Here is a 15,111-nt window from a genome sequence, read left to right on the forward strand (position 1 = left end):
TTCTGCAGCTGCGTCTGCAGGAAGCGCGGCGTGAGCGCGTGGCAGCGCACCGCCCGCAGCAGGGCCTGCACGTAGAAGCGCCGCTGCGGGCAGTCGTACTTGACCCAGTCGATGCACGCGTGGAACACCTCTGACTCGCAGCGCACGTTCAAATCGTCGCGGCTGATGAGCGTGGCCAGCTGGCAGTGGGACAGGTTGAAGAACTCCTCCTGCTTGGCGACCTGCAGGGAGCGTAGGTGAGAGGCTGCGCTTGGGAAGCCCTCCCCCCCCCCCCCCCCCCCCACCCCCACCCCGGGCCTGCACCCACACACAGCGGGGTCTCTTTAGGAATCTGTCTTGTTTGATTTGGGTTTTAGCTTTTAAAAAATGTTTAGGCATAGTAGCACACGCCTGTGATCCCCCATCTCTCTCTCGGGAGGCAGAGGCACGATGGATGTCTGAATTCAAGGCCAGCCTGATCTACATAGCCAGCTCCAGACCAGCCAAGGCGACAGGTAAGATCCTGTCTCAAAAATAATAAACAAATAATTGAACCCAGTCTGGCCTTTAATCCCTAGAAGGGAGAGGCAGGCAGATCTCTGTGAGTTCCAGGGCTGTTTGTTACCCAGAAAAACCTTGTCTCCTAAAATCAAAATAAAATAAAGATAAAATGATTTGACAGGCAGTGTTTCAGATTGGCTTTTTTTCAGATGCAGGAATATTTTATACAAATGATGAGAGATCTCAAGGATGAAAATGAAGCATAAACAGATCTTCACATGGGCCTTGGTGACCCAAGTCTCACCACTTGGGAACCTGACACACGAGAATGGTGGTTTCCGCACAAGCCCGGGCTAGGAAAACCAGCTGTCTCCAAAATCGAAATACAGTTAATGCTGGTCCATATTGGCCTTACACAGCTTGAAGGGCGTGTGTGTGTGTGTGTGTGTGTGTGTGTGTGTGTGTGTGTGTGTGTTGGGGAACTGGCCTGGAACTCATTATGTAGAGCAGGCTGGCCTCCAACTCAGATCTGCCTGCCTCTGCCTGCTCAGTGCTAGGATTAAAGGTGTGCACCACCACATCTGGTTTATGTGCGGTGGGGATGGAACTCATGCATGCTGAGCAAGGCTCTGTCAACTTGCCATGTTATGCCTATCTTTTTTTTTTTTTTTTTTTTTGGCTGCCAACCATCTTGTGAGGTCAGGTGTGGGACTGTCCACCTGAGGGTAACACATGGGCATTCAAGAAGGTTTTGGGAGCATTTGAGACTTGGGCTTTTCGGGCTGGTGATGCTGAGTGCAATGTCACGTCCAGGGCACACAGCCTTTCTTGTCGCTCCCACCCTGAGCTGCTGACTGTGCCTTTTGCCAAGGACTCTCAGCTTACCTTGAAGACTTCCTGTACTAAGAAGTGAAAATGAAGGTGAGTGCACAGAGGCGGGGGTACTTGCTGACCGTCTGTTCATATGGAAACACTTTTTCCTTCCTCCCTCTCTCCCTACCCACCCACTTCTCTCTCTCTCAAGAGTGTAGCCCAGGATGGCCTCTGTCTCCAGAGTGCTGGGATTAAAAGTACTAGCCATCACATCTGGCTTGTCCTGACTTCCGGCCTCAGAGAAAGCAGCTGCTGAGGCCCTATGAGAACTTATCTTCCCCTGTTCCTAGGGTCTCACTGTATTCAGATTAGGGGCTCAGAACCTGAGTTTTCAGGCCAGCAATACAGTGTTGTGGGTGAAGGCACTTCCTGCCAAGCCCTCTGAGCAGAGTTAAGCCTAGAACATATATAAGGTAGAAAGGGAGAACCAGTTCTAGCTAGCTGTCCTCTGACCTCTACACAAGATCAGCCTCTCCACATGTACAAGCACACATACAAATAAATGTAAAGGGCTTTTTAATTTTTATCAGGGTAGGGTGGCACCAGCCTGTGATCTCAGCACTCAGAATGTGACAGCAAGGACAGCTTCAGAGCAGGGCAGTGGTGTCGAACACCTTTAATCCCAGCACTCGGGAGGCAGAGGCAGGCGGATCTCTATGAGTTCGAGGACAGTCAGGTCTACCTGTCTCCAAAGAGAGACCCTATTTCGAAAAAACAAAACAAACCCAAAACCAAAAAAAACAAACAAACAAAAAAAACAAAACAAACCCAAAACCAAAAAAAAACAAAAACAAACCCAAAACCAAAAAAAAACAAAAAAAACCCAACAACAATTTAAAAAGGCCAAAGAGCCCTGGGTTCCATCCCCAGCACCACTTAAGCCAACTGTGAGTAAGAATGTCTCTAATTCCAGTACTTAGGAAGCTGAGGGAGGTGAATCAGGAGTTTAAAGCCATCCTCAGCTACATAAGCAGATTAGGGCCAGCCTGGGCTACATGAGCCCCTAGGGAGGAAAAGGAGGAAAGGAAAGAGCACCAAACAACTTGAATAACTTCCAGTCTCAAGGGGAGACGGCTGTAACGGACTGTCCCACTCCTGTGACAATTGAGCCCAAGCTCCAGCCCTCACTTACCTCCCCAAAGTGCATGTAGATATACTCCCGGGCACGCTGGTGAAGTTCAGTGCAGCCGATCTGCTCGGCGAAGTTGGCGATGCCAATGGCATTGCTGGGGTCCAGCTGCTGCACCAGGAAGTCGCTGCAGGCTCGGACCACGCTGTCAATCTGATACATGACCGCCCCATTCATCACGTGCAGCACACACTTCTCGCCCACGGAGATGGAGGCTGTGTAGGCGAACTCTATAAGCCGTTCCATGACCTTGGGGTGGATGCCTTCGATAGACACCACCTCCATGCCCTGCTCCTTAAGCCCGTTGGTGAACATGGCCTTAAAGACCGGGCTGGAGGAGGCCAGCACCACCTTGTGAGCCATGAATTGGGCCGCTGGGATGTCCTCATATTTGACCTGCAGCGTCACGTCACAGAGCTGCTGGCTCAGCCGAAGCTCGTTCATGATGCCAAAAGCCTGCTTGGTGTGGTCCTCTAGTGTGTAGCTGAAGGTGCGGTTGCCGTCCTGCGAGGGCGTCACCTCGGCCTTGCACTCCGTGGAGGCGTACATCACCGCGTCCCCTGCCCCCTCGGGGCACTTTGACCACAGGGGCAGGAACTGGCTGCTGCGGGGAGCCCCGCTAGGCCGCCTGGGATCTGGCTGCATGGGGTTCCGGGTGACAAGATACAGCTCCACCACCAGCGGTTGGGGGCCTGGAGGGAGGGAAGAGTACAGGGCTGGGAACAGAGGCTTAGGCCAGCCCCTGCCACGCTTCCGTTTTTGTTTTTTTGTTTTTTGACACAAGGTCTTGGGTAGCCCAGGCTGGCCCTCAAACTCACTAATGTAACTAAGGCTGGCTCTTAAGCTACTGGTCCTCCCGTGTGCTGGGACCACAGTGTGTGCCACATACCCAGCCAGGATTCCTTTTGAAAAACTAAGCAATGGTTTCCCGAGCGGTTCGCCAAGCCAAGTCACCCGGACACACCCGGCTCCATTCAAACTAACTTCTCCCCAACTCACTAGCCCGAAGGCCCGTCTGAGAAACGCGTCACATCACGTCCCTTTCTGCTCAGAATCGCCCAGCACCTTTCGCCAAGCCCGAGAGTGGAACCCCACGTCAGTGGCCTGCAAAGTCTCACAGAGGCCCTTGCCCACCTCTTCACCCACTCTGTGCCCCCCACCCTTCCCTGCCCTTCCTCCAACACCAAAATTCACAGAGCCTGCCAAGTGCGAACTGGGCTCCAGTGTTCTGGGCTCCAGGGCCGCAGCCGGAAGACAGAGGGCCTGAAGCACACAGGGTCTGCAGAGGAGACACTGAGTGGCCAGGGTCCTGGGGCGCAAAGTGTGGACGTGGGAACGCCCGCCGTGGGCGGTGCAGGCATCCGGAGACCCCGGAGACCTGGGGCCTGGGCCGGTTATGTTTTGAACAGGGGTCTGCAGCGAGGATCTGCATGTGGCTCCCCAGGTCCTGGGGCTCAGCCTGCGGTCGCACCCCCGCCCCGCCGTGTCAAATGCTCCCGGGGCCCCGAAAGTGAGCGACTGTCACGCGTGGCCACGCTGCGGGCGCTCGGGCCGGGCACTGCGCAGGGGGCTGTGCGGCGGCGGCCCGGCGCCCGGCGCCCGCTCGCACGGCCTCCCCACCGCTCGGAGGCGCAGCCCGGCGCCTGGAGAGCCCGCGGGGCCTGGCCCGGCCCGGCCCGGTGCGGCGCACTCACCCCGCCATGGCCGCGCTCCGCCTCCGCCTCCGCCGCGCGGGTCACGGTGACTAAGCACAGCGCGCCACCCTGTCACAATAAGAGTCCCGGGGCGCCGGCCGCGGGCGACCCTGCCCTACGCGGGCGGCCCGGCTCGGCGGCCGCGGTGCGCACCCGGGGGCGCGCGCTCCCCCGCACGGCGTGCACGGCCCCACGCGCGACCGCGGGCGGGCGGCCCTCGGAGCTGCCTCCCCACCGCATCTCCGCGGGCGCTCGCTCACCTCCGTCCCACCCCCCGGGTGTCTCTGTGGGTGCCACGCGTCCAATCCGCGCCGCCGGGCCGCCACGCGCCGCGCTTCCGGGAGGAGCCGAGGGGGACCCTGGGGGCCTTGGGCCGGGGACAGCGGTGCTGCGGGGTCGCGGGCGGCACGCGTGGGAGGAGCGGGAGGGCGGAAGCGAGCGGCGGGCACGCAGAGGCGGTTCCAGCCCTTCCTGCAGGTGCCGGGCGGAGGGAGCAGGGCGTGGGTCTGGGCGGCCCTAGCAGCCTGCCTCCGGGTTAGGCTGTCCTGCACCCTCGGACCCTCCCACACCCCGCACGGTCCAGCTAGGCCCATCTACCTGTTGAGATCTATCTATCTATCTTCTTTTAAAATAACTTTTTAATGTTTTTATTTCAATTTGTAATTTGCTTGGTGTGTGGGGGTGCTTTGCCTGCATGCGTGTCTGTGCACCGTGTGCGTGCAGTGCCTTCTCAAGTCACAGGTGGTTGTGGGCCACACCATGGCGGAACTGAACTCTGGTCCACTTCGAGAGCTGCAAGTACTCTTCAATGATGAGCCATCTCTCCAGCCTTATAACTTAAAAAACTTCCACTTATAATTTTATGCATGACTGTTTTGCCTACATGTATGCACGTAGAGGACGTGAATCCTCGGTGCCCACGGAGCTTGAGATTCCCTGGAACTGGAGTTACAGAGGGTTGTGAGCATGCAGGAGCTGGGGATCAAACCTGGCTCCCCTGTAAGAGCCACAAGCGCTCTTAACCACTGAGCCATCGCTCCAGTCCTTAACTTCTTTTTGGAACAGGACCTAGTTGTCTATCCTTGGCTGGCCTTGAAATCAGAGGCCCTCCTGCCTCTGCCTCCTGTGTGCTGGGGTTAAAGGCTGTGACATCACTCGGGGCTTGTTTACGTTACTTTATGTGTTGTGTGTGCTTGTGCAGAGGTCGGAGAACAGCTTGCAGAAATGTGTGGGCCTGGGGACAGAACTCAGGCTGTCAGACTTGGCAGCAAGCTCCTTTACCTGCTGAGCCACCTTGAAGGCCCCTGTGTCTCACAATCTCATTTTCTCTCGCCCTGGGTTGTCTTTCACTTGGAGAGGTGTGGTGTTCATCTGAGGGCACTGGAATGCCCAGATCTGCCTCTCTGTGTTTCTCATAAACTCGATATTTTTTTTTTTTTTTATGGTTTAGAGATACTTATTTGCTGCATATGACATTTATGATGTAAAGTTATTTCCTAAACTGTCAAGATGGCTCCGTGGGTAAAGGTGCTTTAGGCCACTCCTGGCAACTTGAGTTCCATCCCTAGCATCCACATGGTAGGAGAAAACCAACTCCTGCAAGTTGGTGTCTGACCTTCATGTACCCACATAGATTAATTTTAGAAATAAAGTTGTAGCCAGGCAGTGGTGGTGCACACCTTTAATCCCAGCACTCAGGAGGCAGAGGCAGGTGGATCTCTGAGTTCGAGGCCAGCCTGGGCTACAGAGTGAGATCCAGGACAGTCAGGGCTACACAGAGAAACCTGTCTTGAAAAACAAAAACAAACAAAGAAAAAAAGTTGTTTCTTTTTGGTGCTGGGGATATGGCTCAGTGGTTATGAACACTGACTGTTCTTTGAGAGGACCCAGGACTCAGGTTCAATTCCCAGCACCTGTATTAGGATAGGAACAAACATCTGTAACTCCAGTTCCAGGGGACCCAACACCCTCCATTGCCCCTCACTGTGAAGACAAAATACACGTAAGACAAAGAAAAACAAACATCATAAAATATTTACTACATTACTATTATTTTGGTTTTTGATACAGGGGTTCTTTGTGTAAGAGCTCTGTCGGTCCCGGAACTCACTCTGTAGCCCAGGCTGGCCTTGAACTCACAGAGATCCGCCTGCCTCTGCCTCCCGAGTGCTCAGATTGAAGGAGTGCACTACCACCACCCAGCAACATTTATTATTTGATTAATTGATTGAGACAAGATGTTATGTAGTCCAAGCTGGCTTTGAACCCTGAATCTCCCTGCCTTCATCTCCCCAGAGCTGAGATTACAAATTTGTATTCTCTGCCCTAGCTTTACTTATTTTTCAAATTAATTAATTTAAAAAAATTTTATGTATATTGATGTTTTGCCGTGGGATGTCAGGTCCCCGGGAACTGGAGTGAGAGACAATTGTGAGCTGCCATGTGGATGGGTGCTGGGAATTGACCCTGGGTCCTTTAGAAGAGCAGTCAGTGCTCTTAACCATGGAGCCACCTCTCCAGCTCCCAGCTTTACTTATTTATGTTTGAGACTGTGTAGTCCAGGCTGGCCTTGAATTTAGAATAATTATCCTGCCTCCCCAGTGCTGGGGTTTTTAATGTAGCCAGCCACCAAGATTGACTATATAACTTTTAAGTTAGTGTATCTGTGTTTAGCAACTGAGTGAAGAAAAAATGGCAGTGGAAAAGATGTTGGTCCTTGTGGGAATTCCTGGAAACCCTGATGAATTCAACCTTTTCAATGTCCATTTTCAGGAGAGATAAATGCAGATAAAGCTGCAGTTCCAGGCTTCTCCAAAGGTGGCGTCTTATCACACTCTGCCATGGTGGTGTAGTGCTGACACCCTGGCTAAGACCGACCACAATGTCTATATTTCTCAAAGTCCAATCTACAGGCCCCGTGAGCTGGCTGTAAAGATTTATCAAGGCTCATTCATGTGCAGATATTTATCGCATGACAATGTAACTGTCAAAGTGAATCATAAGTCTAATTAATCTTATCAGTAGAAACCAGGAGTCAGATATTAGGGTAAAACCTGAAAAATCAGGGAAGACAGAGGAGCAGCCAGCCATGACTTCCAACCTCTCTGGACCTTCTGCTGGGTCTATTTCTGCCAACCAAAAAAGTCTCAATTTTCCTTTTAGAATCAACTCAGAAAGCTTTCTACATAGGTCTTTAATTTTCTACTCTGTGTGGTAAAAATATTCATTCTAAGGCATTATCTTGTCTCTGCATTAAAATTCCTGTGGGGGGTTAGGGATTTAGCTCAGTGGTAGAGTGTTTGCCTAGCAAGTGCAAGGCCCTGGGTTCAATCCTCAGCTCAAAAAAAAAGTTGTCCTCTGACCTCCACACATGTGCTACCCAACAAAGTGAATAAATAAATGTAATCAGATGATTAAAAAAAATAAAAATTTTCTAAAAAAATAAAAAAATAAAATTCCTGTAGGGGAATGCATAAAAGGTAAAATAACCAGAATGCAATCCAACTCTGAATCCAAACAGTCCACATGTGCATACTATAATAATCTTTTCTACCAAAGGCAATTCTCTCTCAACTTCAGCTGATAAATTTCTTGGACTATTTAAGTCCTTGTCACCCTGTAAGGTTTGGAACAAATTACTCAGTTCTTGAGCTGTTAACCCAATTATGTGTCATAGCCAGTTAATGTCTCCCAGCAATTTTTTGCAAGTTATTTAGAGTCCACAATTGATGCCAGGCAGTGGTGGCACATGCCTTAAACCCCAGCACTCAGGAGGCAGAGCCAGGGCCAGGTGGATCTCTGTGAGTTCCAGGAAAGGCACAGATACATAGAGAAACCCTGTCTCAAAAGCAAAAAATAAATAAATAAATAAATAAATAAATAATAAACAAATAAATAAATGAATGAATGAATAAAAATAAGAGATCTCTCCTGATTTATACCTTTTGGGGTTGAATTTTTTTTTTTTTTGAGCTGAGAATCAAACCCAGGGCCTTACACTTGCTAGGCAAGCACTCTACCACTGAGCTAAATCCCCAACCCCTGGGGTTGAATTTTTTATAAACCTATTTTATATATATATTAATAGAATCTCCTCTTTATATTTTTTCAGGAGGAATGTAATCCCCAACAAGGCAAAATTTTCTTTACTTTTTTTTTCTTCAAACATTTTCTCTAACATATCTACATTTGATTTAGCTAGTAAGATATCATCCCTATAATGGTAAATTATACATTGAGGAAACTGTACACAAATCATTTCCAAAGGCTATCGTACAAAATTTTGGCGCAGAGTGGGGCTGTTTAACATTCCTTGTGGGAGAACCTTCCATTGATATCTCTTAACAGGCTGAGAATTATTATAAGTAGGCACCGTGAAAGCAATTTTTCTCTATATTTTCTTGTAAAGGTATAGTGAAGAAACAGTTTTGTTTTGGTTTTTGGTTTTTGGTTTTTGAGACAGGGTTTCTCTGTGTAGCTTTGAGCCTTTCCTGGAACTCACTCTGTAGTCCAGGCTGGCCTCGAACTCTGTGAGTTCGAGGCTTCGCTCTGCCTCCTGAGTGCTGGGATTAAAGGTGTGTGCCACCACCACCCAGCTAGAAACAGTCTTTTAAATTGATAACTATAATAGAACATCTTTTAGGTAATAAAGAAGGCAAGGGAATTCCAGGTTTTAAAGAGCCCATTGGCTGAATCACCTTATTAACCGTTCTTACATATGTTACCATTCTCCATTTTTCAGATTTCTTTTTCATAAGAAATACTGGAGAATTCCAAGGATGGTCAGTTCCTTAATATGTTGAGCATTTAGCTGCTCCTGCATCAGCTGTTCTAAGGCCTGCAGTTTCTCTGATGTCAAAAGCCATTGTTCTACCCAGACAGATTTAACAGTTAACTAAAGGTAGGGCTGTTCATACCTTTGAAAGATCAACAGCTGTTGTGCCTTGTTCTTATACAACCTGAATGGTTGATGACTGTTCTTTATAACACCTTCTAATATTTTCCCCAGAAACATACATTAGTTTATGGTTTGTTTCTGAGATTGGAGAAATGTTAATCTGGGTATTCCATTGCTGTAACAAATCATGTCCCATAAATTCATTGCTATATTAGCCACATATTGTAGTGGGTAGCCATCCCAGCATTGGCCTGGAAGTTCCAACACCCATTGAGGCTTCAGTAATGATCACGCCCACAAGGCGGGGCAGAGGAGGGAGCAGAAGAGCGAGGAGCAGGAGGAGGTGGCTCTCTTGGTTCCGGGACGCGGGACGCTAGAGGTGGACCGAGCAGAGTTCTCCAGAGAACGCCGCCAGACTACCCTATACCTTTGCCAGACTCTGCGACCTACCCCTTCATTTGTAAGTTACCCCACAAAATAAACCTCCCTTTTAACTACGTGGAGTGGCCTTAATAATTTCACCAATATCTGGCGCCCAACGTGGGGCAAATTCCAAAGGCCCAGGCGGCTCGTTCCCTCAGCCTCCTCCCGGCTGGCGGCTGGCGGGCACCTAAAAACGCCTGCAAAGTTCCATTTAACCAGGGGACGCCTACACGGTCCCATTCCTGAAAAAGGGAACAGCAAGTCGGGTGTCAGTTTCCTGGCTTAGCCCCCAGACCAGCGAAAACCGCTGTGAGTGAGGCATTCCCACTCCTCCCTGAGTGCCGGCTCCCTGCCACCTTGACTCCGGTGGCTCCTGCCTTCAGCTGCCGCCAGCCAAGGTCACTAGCAGGCTTTGCTTTGGAGCTATACCAACGCCTCCTGCTGGCTGAAAAGTGCTACTGCACCCCCCAAAACCACAGAAAGGTAAACTTCTTTCAAGTAAAAGTACTTGATAATTTTACACCTTAAAACTAACTAACAAATCTTGAGTAATTCTTGTAATATGGCTGACAACATTACCTCACAAGAATTTAAAAACCTTTTTGCCTGTATGATGAATCACATTTTCCTGGAAATATACGACCTCCCTAAGACATATCTGGCCTGTACCATTTTGACATTCATTGTAATAATTCACACAGTGTTCAAACACTGGTTTAATAGTAAGAACAAAGATGAGTCATTATTGGGACTGATACAGGCTTTAAAAATTAGCAATGAAGGCTTACAAAAAAAGATTCTGTCTATGGAATCTGCTGACCAGGACTTACATAAAAAGATTCTCTCTCTGGAATCTGCTAACCAAGATTTACGAGTTTTAAAAGATAGCAATGAAGACTTACAGAAAAAGATTCTCTTTCTGAAATCTGCTAACCAGGAATTACAGGTTTTAAAAGATAACAATGAGGACTTACATAAAAAGATTCTCTCTCTGGAATCTGCTAACCAGAATTTACAAAACAAGCTTGTACCCAAAATTGCTTTTATTGATAATAAATATGAGTATTTAATGGCTAGAACACTAACTCTCCAGAGTGAAGTTGTAGCTACTCAGACACTATATAAGGAAGAAAAATTATCATTACTTGATAAGATAAGGTCCATGGAATCATGTGTTTCAGAAGAACATAAAAACTTACATGATTCCATGAAAAATCTGGAATCCCTTACAAGAGAGGAGGTTTACTCCCTGGAACAGACCCTAGGAGCTCGTTTACAAGCCCTGGAGGAAACTCTCAAGGGACCTAATAAGCAGAAGGGCAAGACCATACAGGTTGTAACATCTCCAAATGGCTCTCATACAATGGCTTATCCTGTTATCATCCATGAGAAGTCAGCAGATGACACACACCCCGAGTCATATACGACATATACATTACAGCCAATTTCAACAAGGGACTTTAAAAATATAAAGGAAGCAATAGTTACATATGGGATACACTCCACATATGTAAAACAGATGTTAAATTCGTGGTCTACCTCACATAGAATCATTCCAGATGACTGGCATCAGTTAATTTCAGCTGTTCTAGAATATAGCCAGCAGTTACAATGGAAAAGCTGGTTGAGAGAAGAGGCAAGAAATTTAGAACAACAAGGTAAACTCAGAGGTTTTGAGGTCTCCCAAGATAAAATACTTGGTGAGGGATGTTTTGCTGACAGGAATGTACAAGCCATTTATGATGAGCATACAATATCCCTATGCCGTACAGCAGCTCTAAATGCTTGGGAAAAAAATTCCAGAACCTGGAAAAGCAACTGAGGTATACACAAAGATATTTCAGGGACCACATGAATCCTTCACTGATTTTTTACAAAGGCTGAACACAGCTATAACAAAAGCTGTATCAGATAAAGAATTAAGAAAAATATTAACTGAGTCCTTGGCATTTGACAATGCTAATGCAGAATGCAAAAGAATACTTACACCATTAAAGATCAGATCAGCTCCTTTGGAAGAATGGATTCAATATACTAATGATGTTGAATCTTTTAACTACAGTAATGAGGCTTGGATAAGAGAGACAAATCCCAGAGGTGAAAGAAGGCCCCGTGGTACCAAATGTTTTAGATGTGGTACACCAGGTCATATAAGTAAAAACTGTACATGGGGTAATCCTAGAAGTAATACTCCTTCTAGGAATAGCCTAAACAGGAGACCCCAACCACCTCCTGGATTATGTAGAAGATATGGCAAAGGCCGACATTGGACAAGTGAGTGCAGATCAAAAATAGATATACAAGGCAACCCTTTACTGGCGGGAAACGCCTCAGGGGGCCTCTTGCAGGCCCCCAAATCAAATGTGGTAAGAACATTCCTGCTTCTGAAATGGTCTGTCAGATACTCTAGGCCTATAGCCAATTTGAATGCACCAACGATACTGAGAAACGTTAGGTGACTGTCCAGGCTGCTAGCTGTCTCTGTCTACTCTTGCAAGACTCCCGAAAGTTGCTTGCGTCCTTCTCCCATTTCTCAGGTATTATTATATTCCTTCTCAGGTCTTTGATGAGGTTGGAGATTAGCAGTTATAGTTACAACTTAGTATATATACATATATAATATCTTAGATAGAATATATTATGTATTAGACTCAGGTTCTTTAGGATAGGATACCTTTTGGAATGATCTTTGTAACATGCCACCTACCCACGCTCTAGACTTCCCTGGATTTTACTATATGTTTTTTGCTTGATATTGTTTGCACTTATTGTAATTCCAACTTATCTAAGTCATTATCCCTCATTACTCCTGGACAATATTTGATAACCATTTCTTTGTGTATAGTCTTGTATTAGGTTAGAACTTTCTTATTTAGACAAAAGGGGGAGATGTAGTGGGTAGCCATCCCAGCATTGGCCTGGAAGTTCCAACACCCATTGAGGCTTCAGTAATGATCACGCCCACAAGGCGGGGCAGAGGAGGGAGCAGAAGAGCGAGGAGCAGGAGGAGGTGGCTCTCTTGGTTCCGGGACGCGGGACGCTAGAGGTGGACCGAGCAGAGTTCTCCAGAGAACGCCGCCAGACTACCCTATACCTTTGCCAGACTCTGCGACCTACCCCTTCATTTGTAAGTTACCCCACAAAATAAACCTCCCTTTTAACTACGTGGAGTGGCCTTAATAATTTCACCAATAACATATGGCTTTTATTTTCCTCTCTGTCCTTCTGGCCCTATACATTTGACCCATTTCACACTTTGCTTTACCTGAGGTAAAGTTCCCTAAAAACTGAACATTTACCTCCTGAAGAGGCCAATTTGGATGCTAAGATTCTGATGCAATTATTGTTACATCTGCTCCTATGTCTTCAAGACCTTCAATTACAATGTACTTTATTTGTATTTTTAGCTTTAGTCTTTGATCATTTATAAAAGTTTGCCAAAATATTTGCTTTATAGTTTCTCCTGAATTTTTTCCCTTTTCTCCTGAATTTTTTAAAAATTTATTTTATTTATTATGTATACAGAAGAGGGTGCCAGATCTCATTGCAGATGGTTGTGAGCCATCATGTGGGTGCTGGGAATTGAACTCAGGAACCCTGGAAGAGCATTCAGTGCTCTTAACTTCTGAGCCATCTCTCCAGCTCTTTTTAAAACATATTTTATTTATTTATTATGTATACAGTATTTTGCCTGTATGTTTTGCCTGCAGGCCAGAAGAGGTCACCAGATCTCATTATAGATGGTTGTGAGCCACCATGTGGTTGCTGGGAATTGAACCCAGGACCTCTGGAAGAGCAGTTGGTGCTCTTAACCACTGAGCCATCTCTCCAGCTCCCAGAAAACTTTTATTTTGGGGAAAAAAATTAAGATTTATTCTTTTATTTCATGTGTTTATGCACCATGTGTTTGCTGTGCTGGAAGAGTCCAGAATAGGGTGTCACAACTCACTGGAACTGGAATTACAGATGGTTGTGAGCTACTCTGTGGGTGCTGAGAACCAAGCCCAACTCATTTATAAGAGCAGCCAGTGCTCTTTTTTTGTTGTTTTGGTTTTGTTTTTTCGAGACAGGGTTTCTCCGTATAGTTTTGGTGGCTGTCCTGGAACTCACTGGTAGCCCAGGCTGGCCTTAAACTCACAGAGATCCTTTGGAAAAACAGCCAGTGCTCTTAACCTCTGAGCCATCTCTCCAGCCCTCCTGAAATTTTTGTTTTATTTCTAAAACTGTTCTGTCATCCAGAGCAGTACGGTTTTTACAATAGACATTAGGTCCTCTAATTGCTCTGTGGAGGAGTTTCCCCCATGGTGACAGGGAATGACTGAGCCAAATTTGACATGGGGGCCTGCAATAGGCCCCCCCCAAGGTGTTTCCCAATGGCAAAGGGTTACCTTGTCTGTCCCTTGTTGATCTTCATTCACTGGTCCAGTGTCGGCCTTTGCTGCACCTTCTGCATACTCCAGGAGGAAGGGGCCTTCTGTTTGCATTATTCCTAGAAAAACCATTGTTTCTAGGAATGTCTTGTTTACAGTCCCTTTTTAGGTGACCTTGTTTGCCACAGTTAAAACATCTGACATTTTGATTTTTTCTTCAAGCCTCTGGAAATCATCTCTCCTATCCAAGCATCATCATGGTTATGAGATTCAATATTGACTGTATTTCAGATCCATTCCTCTCAGGGTACTCCCCCTCCCCCCATCTATAGCTGAGAACTGAACCCAAGCACTCTACTACTGAGCTAAATCCTCAACCCACCCACCCCTTTTTTTGAGACAGGGTTTCTCTGTGTAGTCTTGGTGCCTGTCCTGGATCTTGCTCTGTAGACCAGGCTGGCCTCAAACTCACAGAGATCCATCTGCCTCTGCCTCACTCATACTGAGATTAAAGTTGCGACCCACCACTGCCTGGCTAGGGTGCTCTTCTTGTCTTTAAAGGCCTAATTACCCATTTGCATTTTGAATTAGCATTTTCAAAAGTCACAGATTGAATTATTATTTGTCTAGCTTCTGAATTTGGTATCATTCTATTTACAGCTGAAGTCAATCTTTGTAAAAAGTGATTGAAGGTTTCTTATGAGCCATGTATAACTTTAGTAAATGACTCAGTTCTCTTTCCAACTTCTTCAACTCTGTCCCAAGCATTCAAAGTTGCTGTATGGCTTAGAGCCAGGATGTGGTCATCATATAGAGACTGTCTTTGTACATCAGCATAATTACCCTCTCCTTGAAGTTGGTCTTGCCAGGCAGCGGTGGCATACGCTTATAATCCCAGCACTCGGGAGGCAGAGGCAGGCGGATCTCTGTGAGTTCCAGGCCAGCCTGGTCTACCAAGTGAGTTCCAGGAAAAAGATGCAAAGCTACACCGAGAAACCCTGTCTTGAAAAACCAAAACAACAAACAAAAAGAACATAAATACATAAATAAACCTATCAAAAATAAACCTGGATGGGGTCACACACATCTGTAATCCCAGCAATTAGTAGTTCAAAGCAAGCCTGGGCTACATAGCAAGACCTTGTATCAGAAAACAAATGAATAAATGATGAAAAAGGAAGTTTTAAAAGACATTTACCACAAAGGAGTAAGGAGCAGAAGGGATGAATGTTTGAGAACAGCCCA

The 15,111-nt window shown here is 47.0% G+C and overlaps 1 protein-coding gene across 1 annotated transcript in view; it reads right to left on the reverse strand.

Annotated features, from left to right (window-relative positions):
* Positions 1-14,748, reverse strand: part of Keap1 (kelch like ECH associated protein 1) — a 19,743-nt gene extending 4,995 nt beyond the window's left edge. Inside the window, exons 1-4 of the mRNA XM_036192432.1 lie at positions 14,710-14,748; positions 4,437-4,692; positions 2,486-3,174; positions 7-221 (exon numbers count right to left, since the gene is read on the reverse strand). Of these exons, the coding sequence (XP_036048325.1) occupies positions 7-221; positions 2,486-3,174; positions 4,437-4,692; positions 14,710-14,748 (1,199 nt within the window). The remainder of the gene's footprint in view (positions 1-6; positions 222-2,485; positions 3,175-4,436; positions 4,693-14,709) is intronic.
* Positions 14,749-15,111: the final 363 nt, after the last annotated feature.

Source organism: Onychomys torridus, chromosome 7 (assembly GCF_903995425.1).
Source record: "Onychomys torridus chromosome 7, mOncTor1.1, whole genome shotgun sequence".
Taxonomy (NCBI): Eukaryota; Metazoa; Chordata; class Mammalia; order Rodentia; family Cricetidae; genus Onychomys; species Onychomys torridus.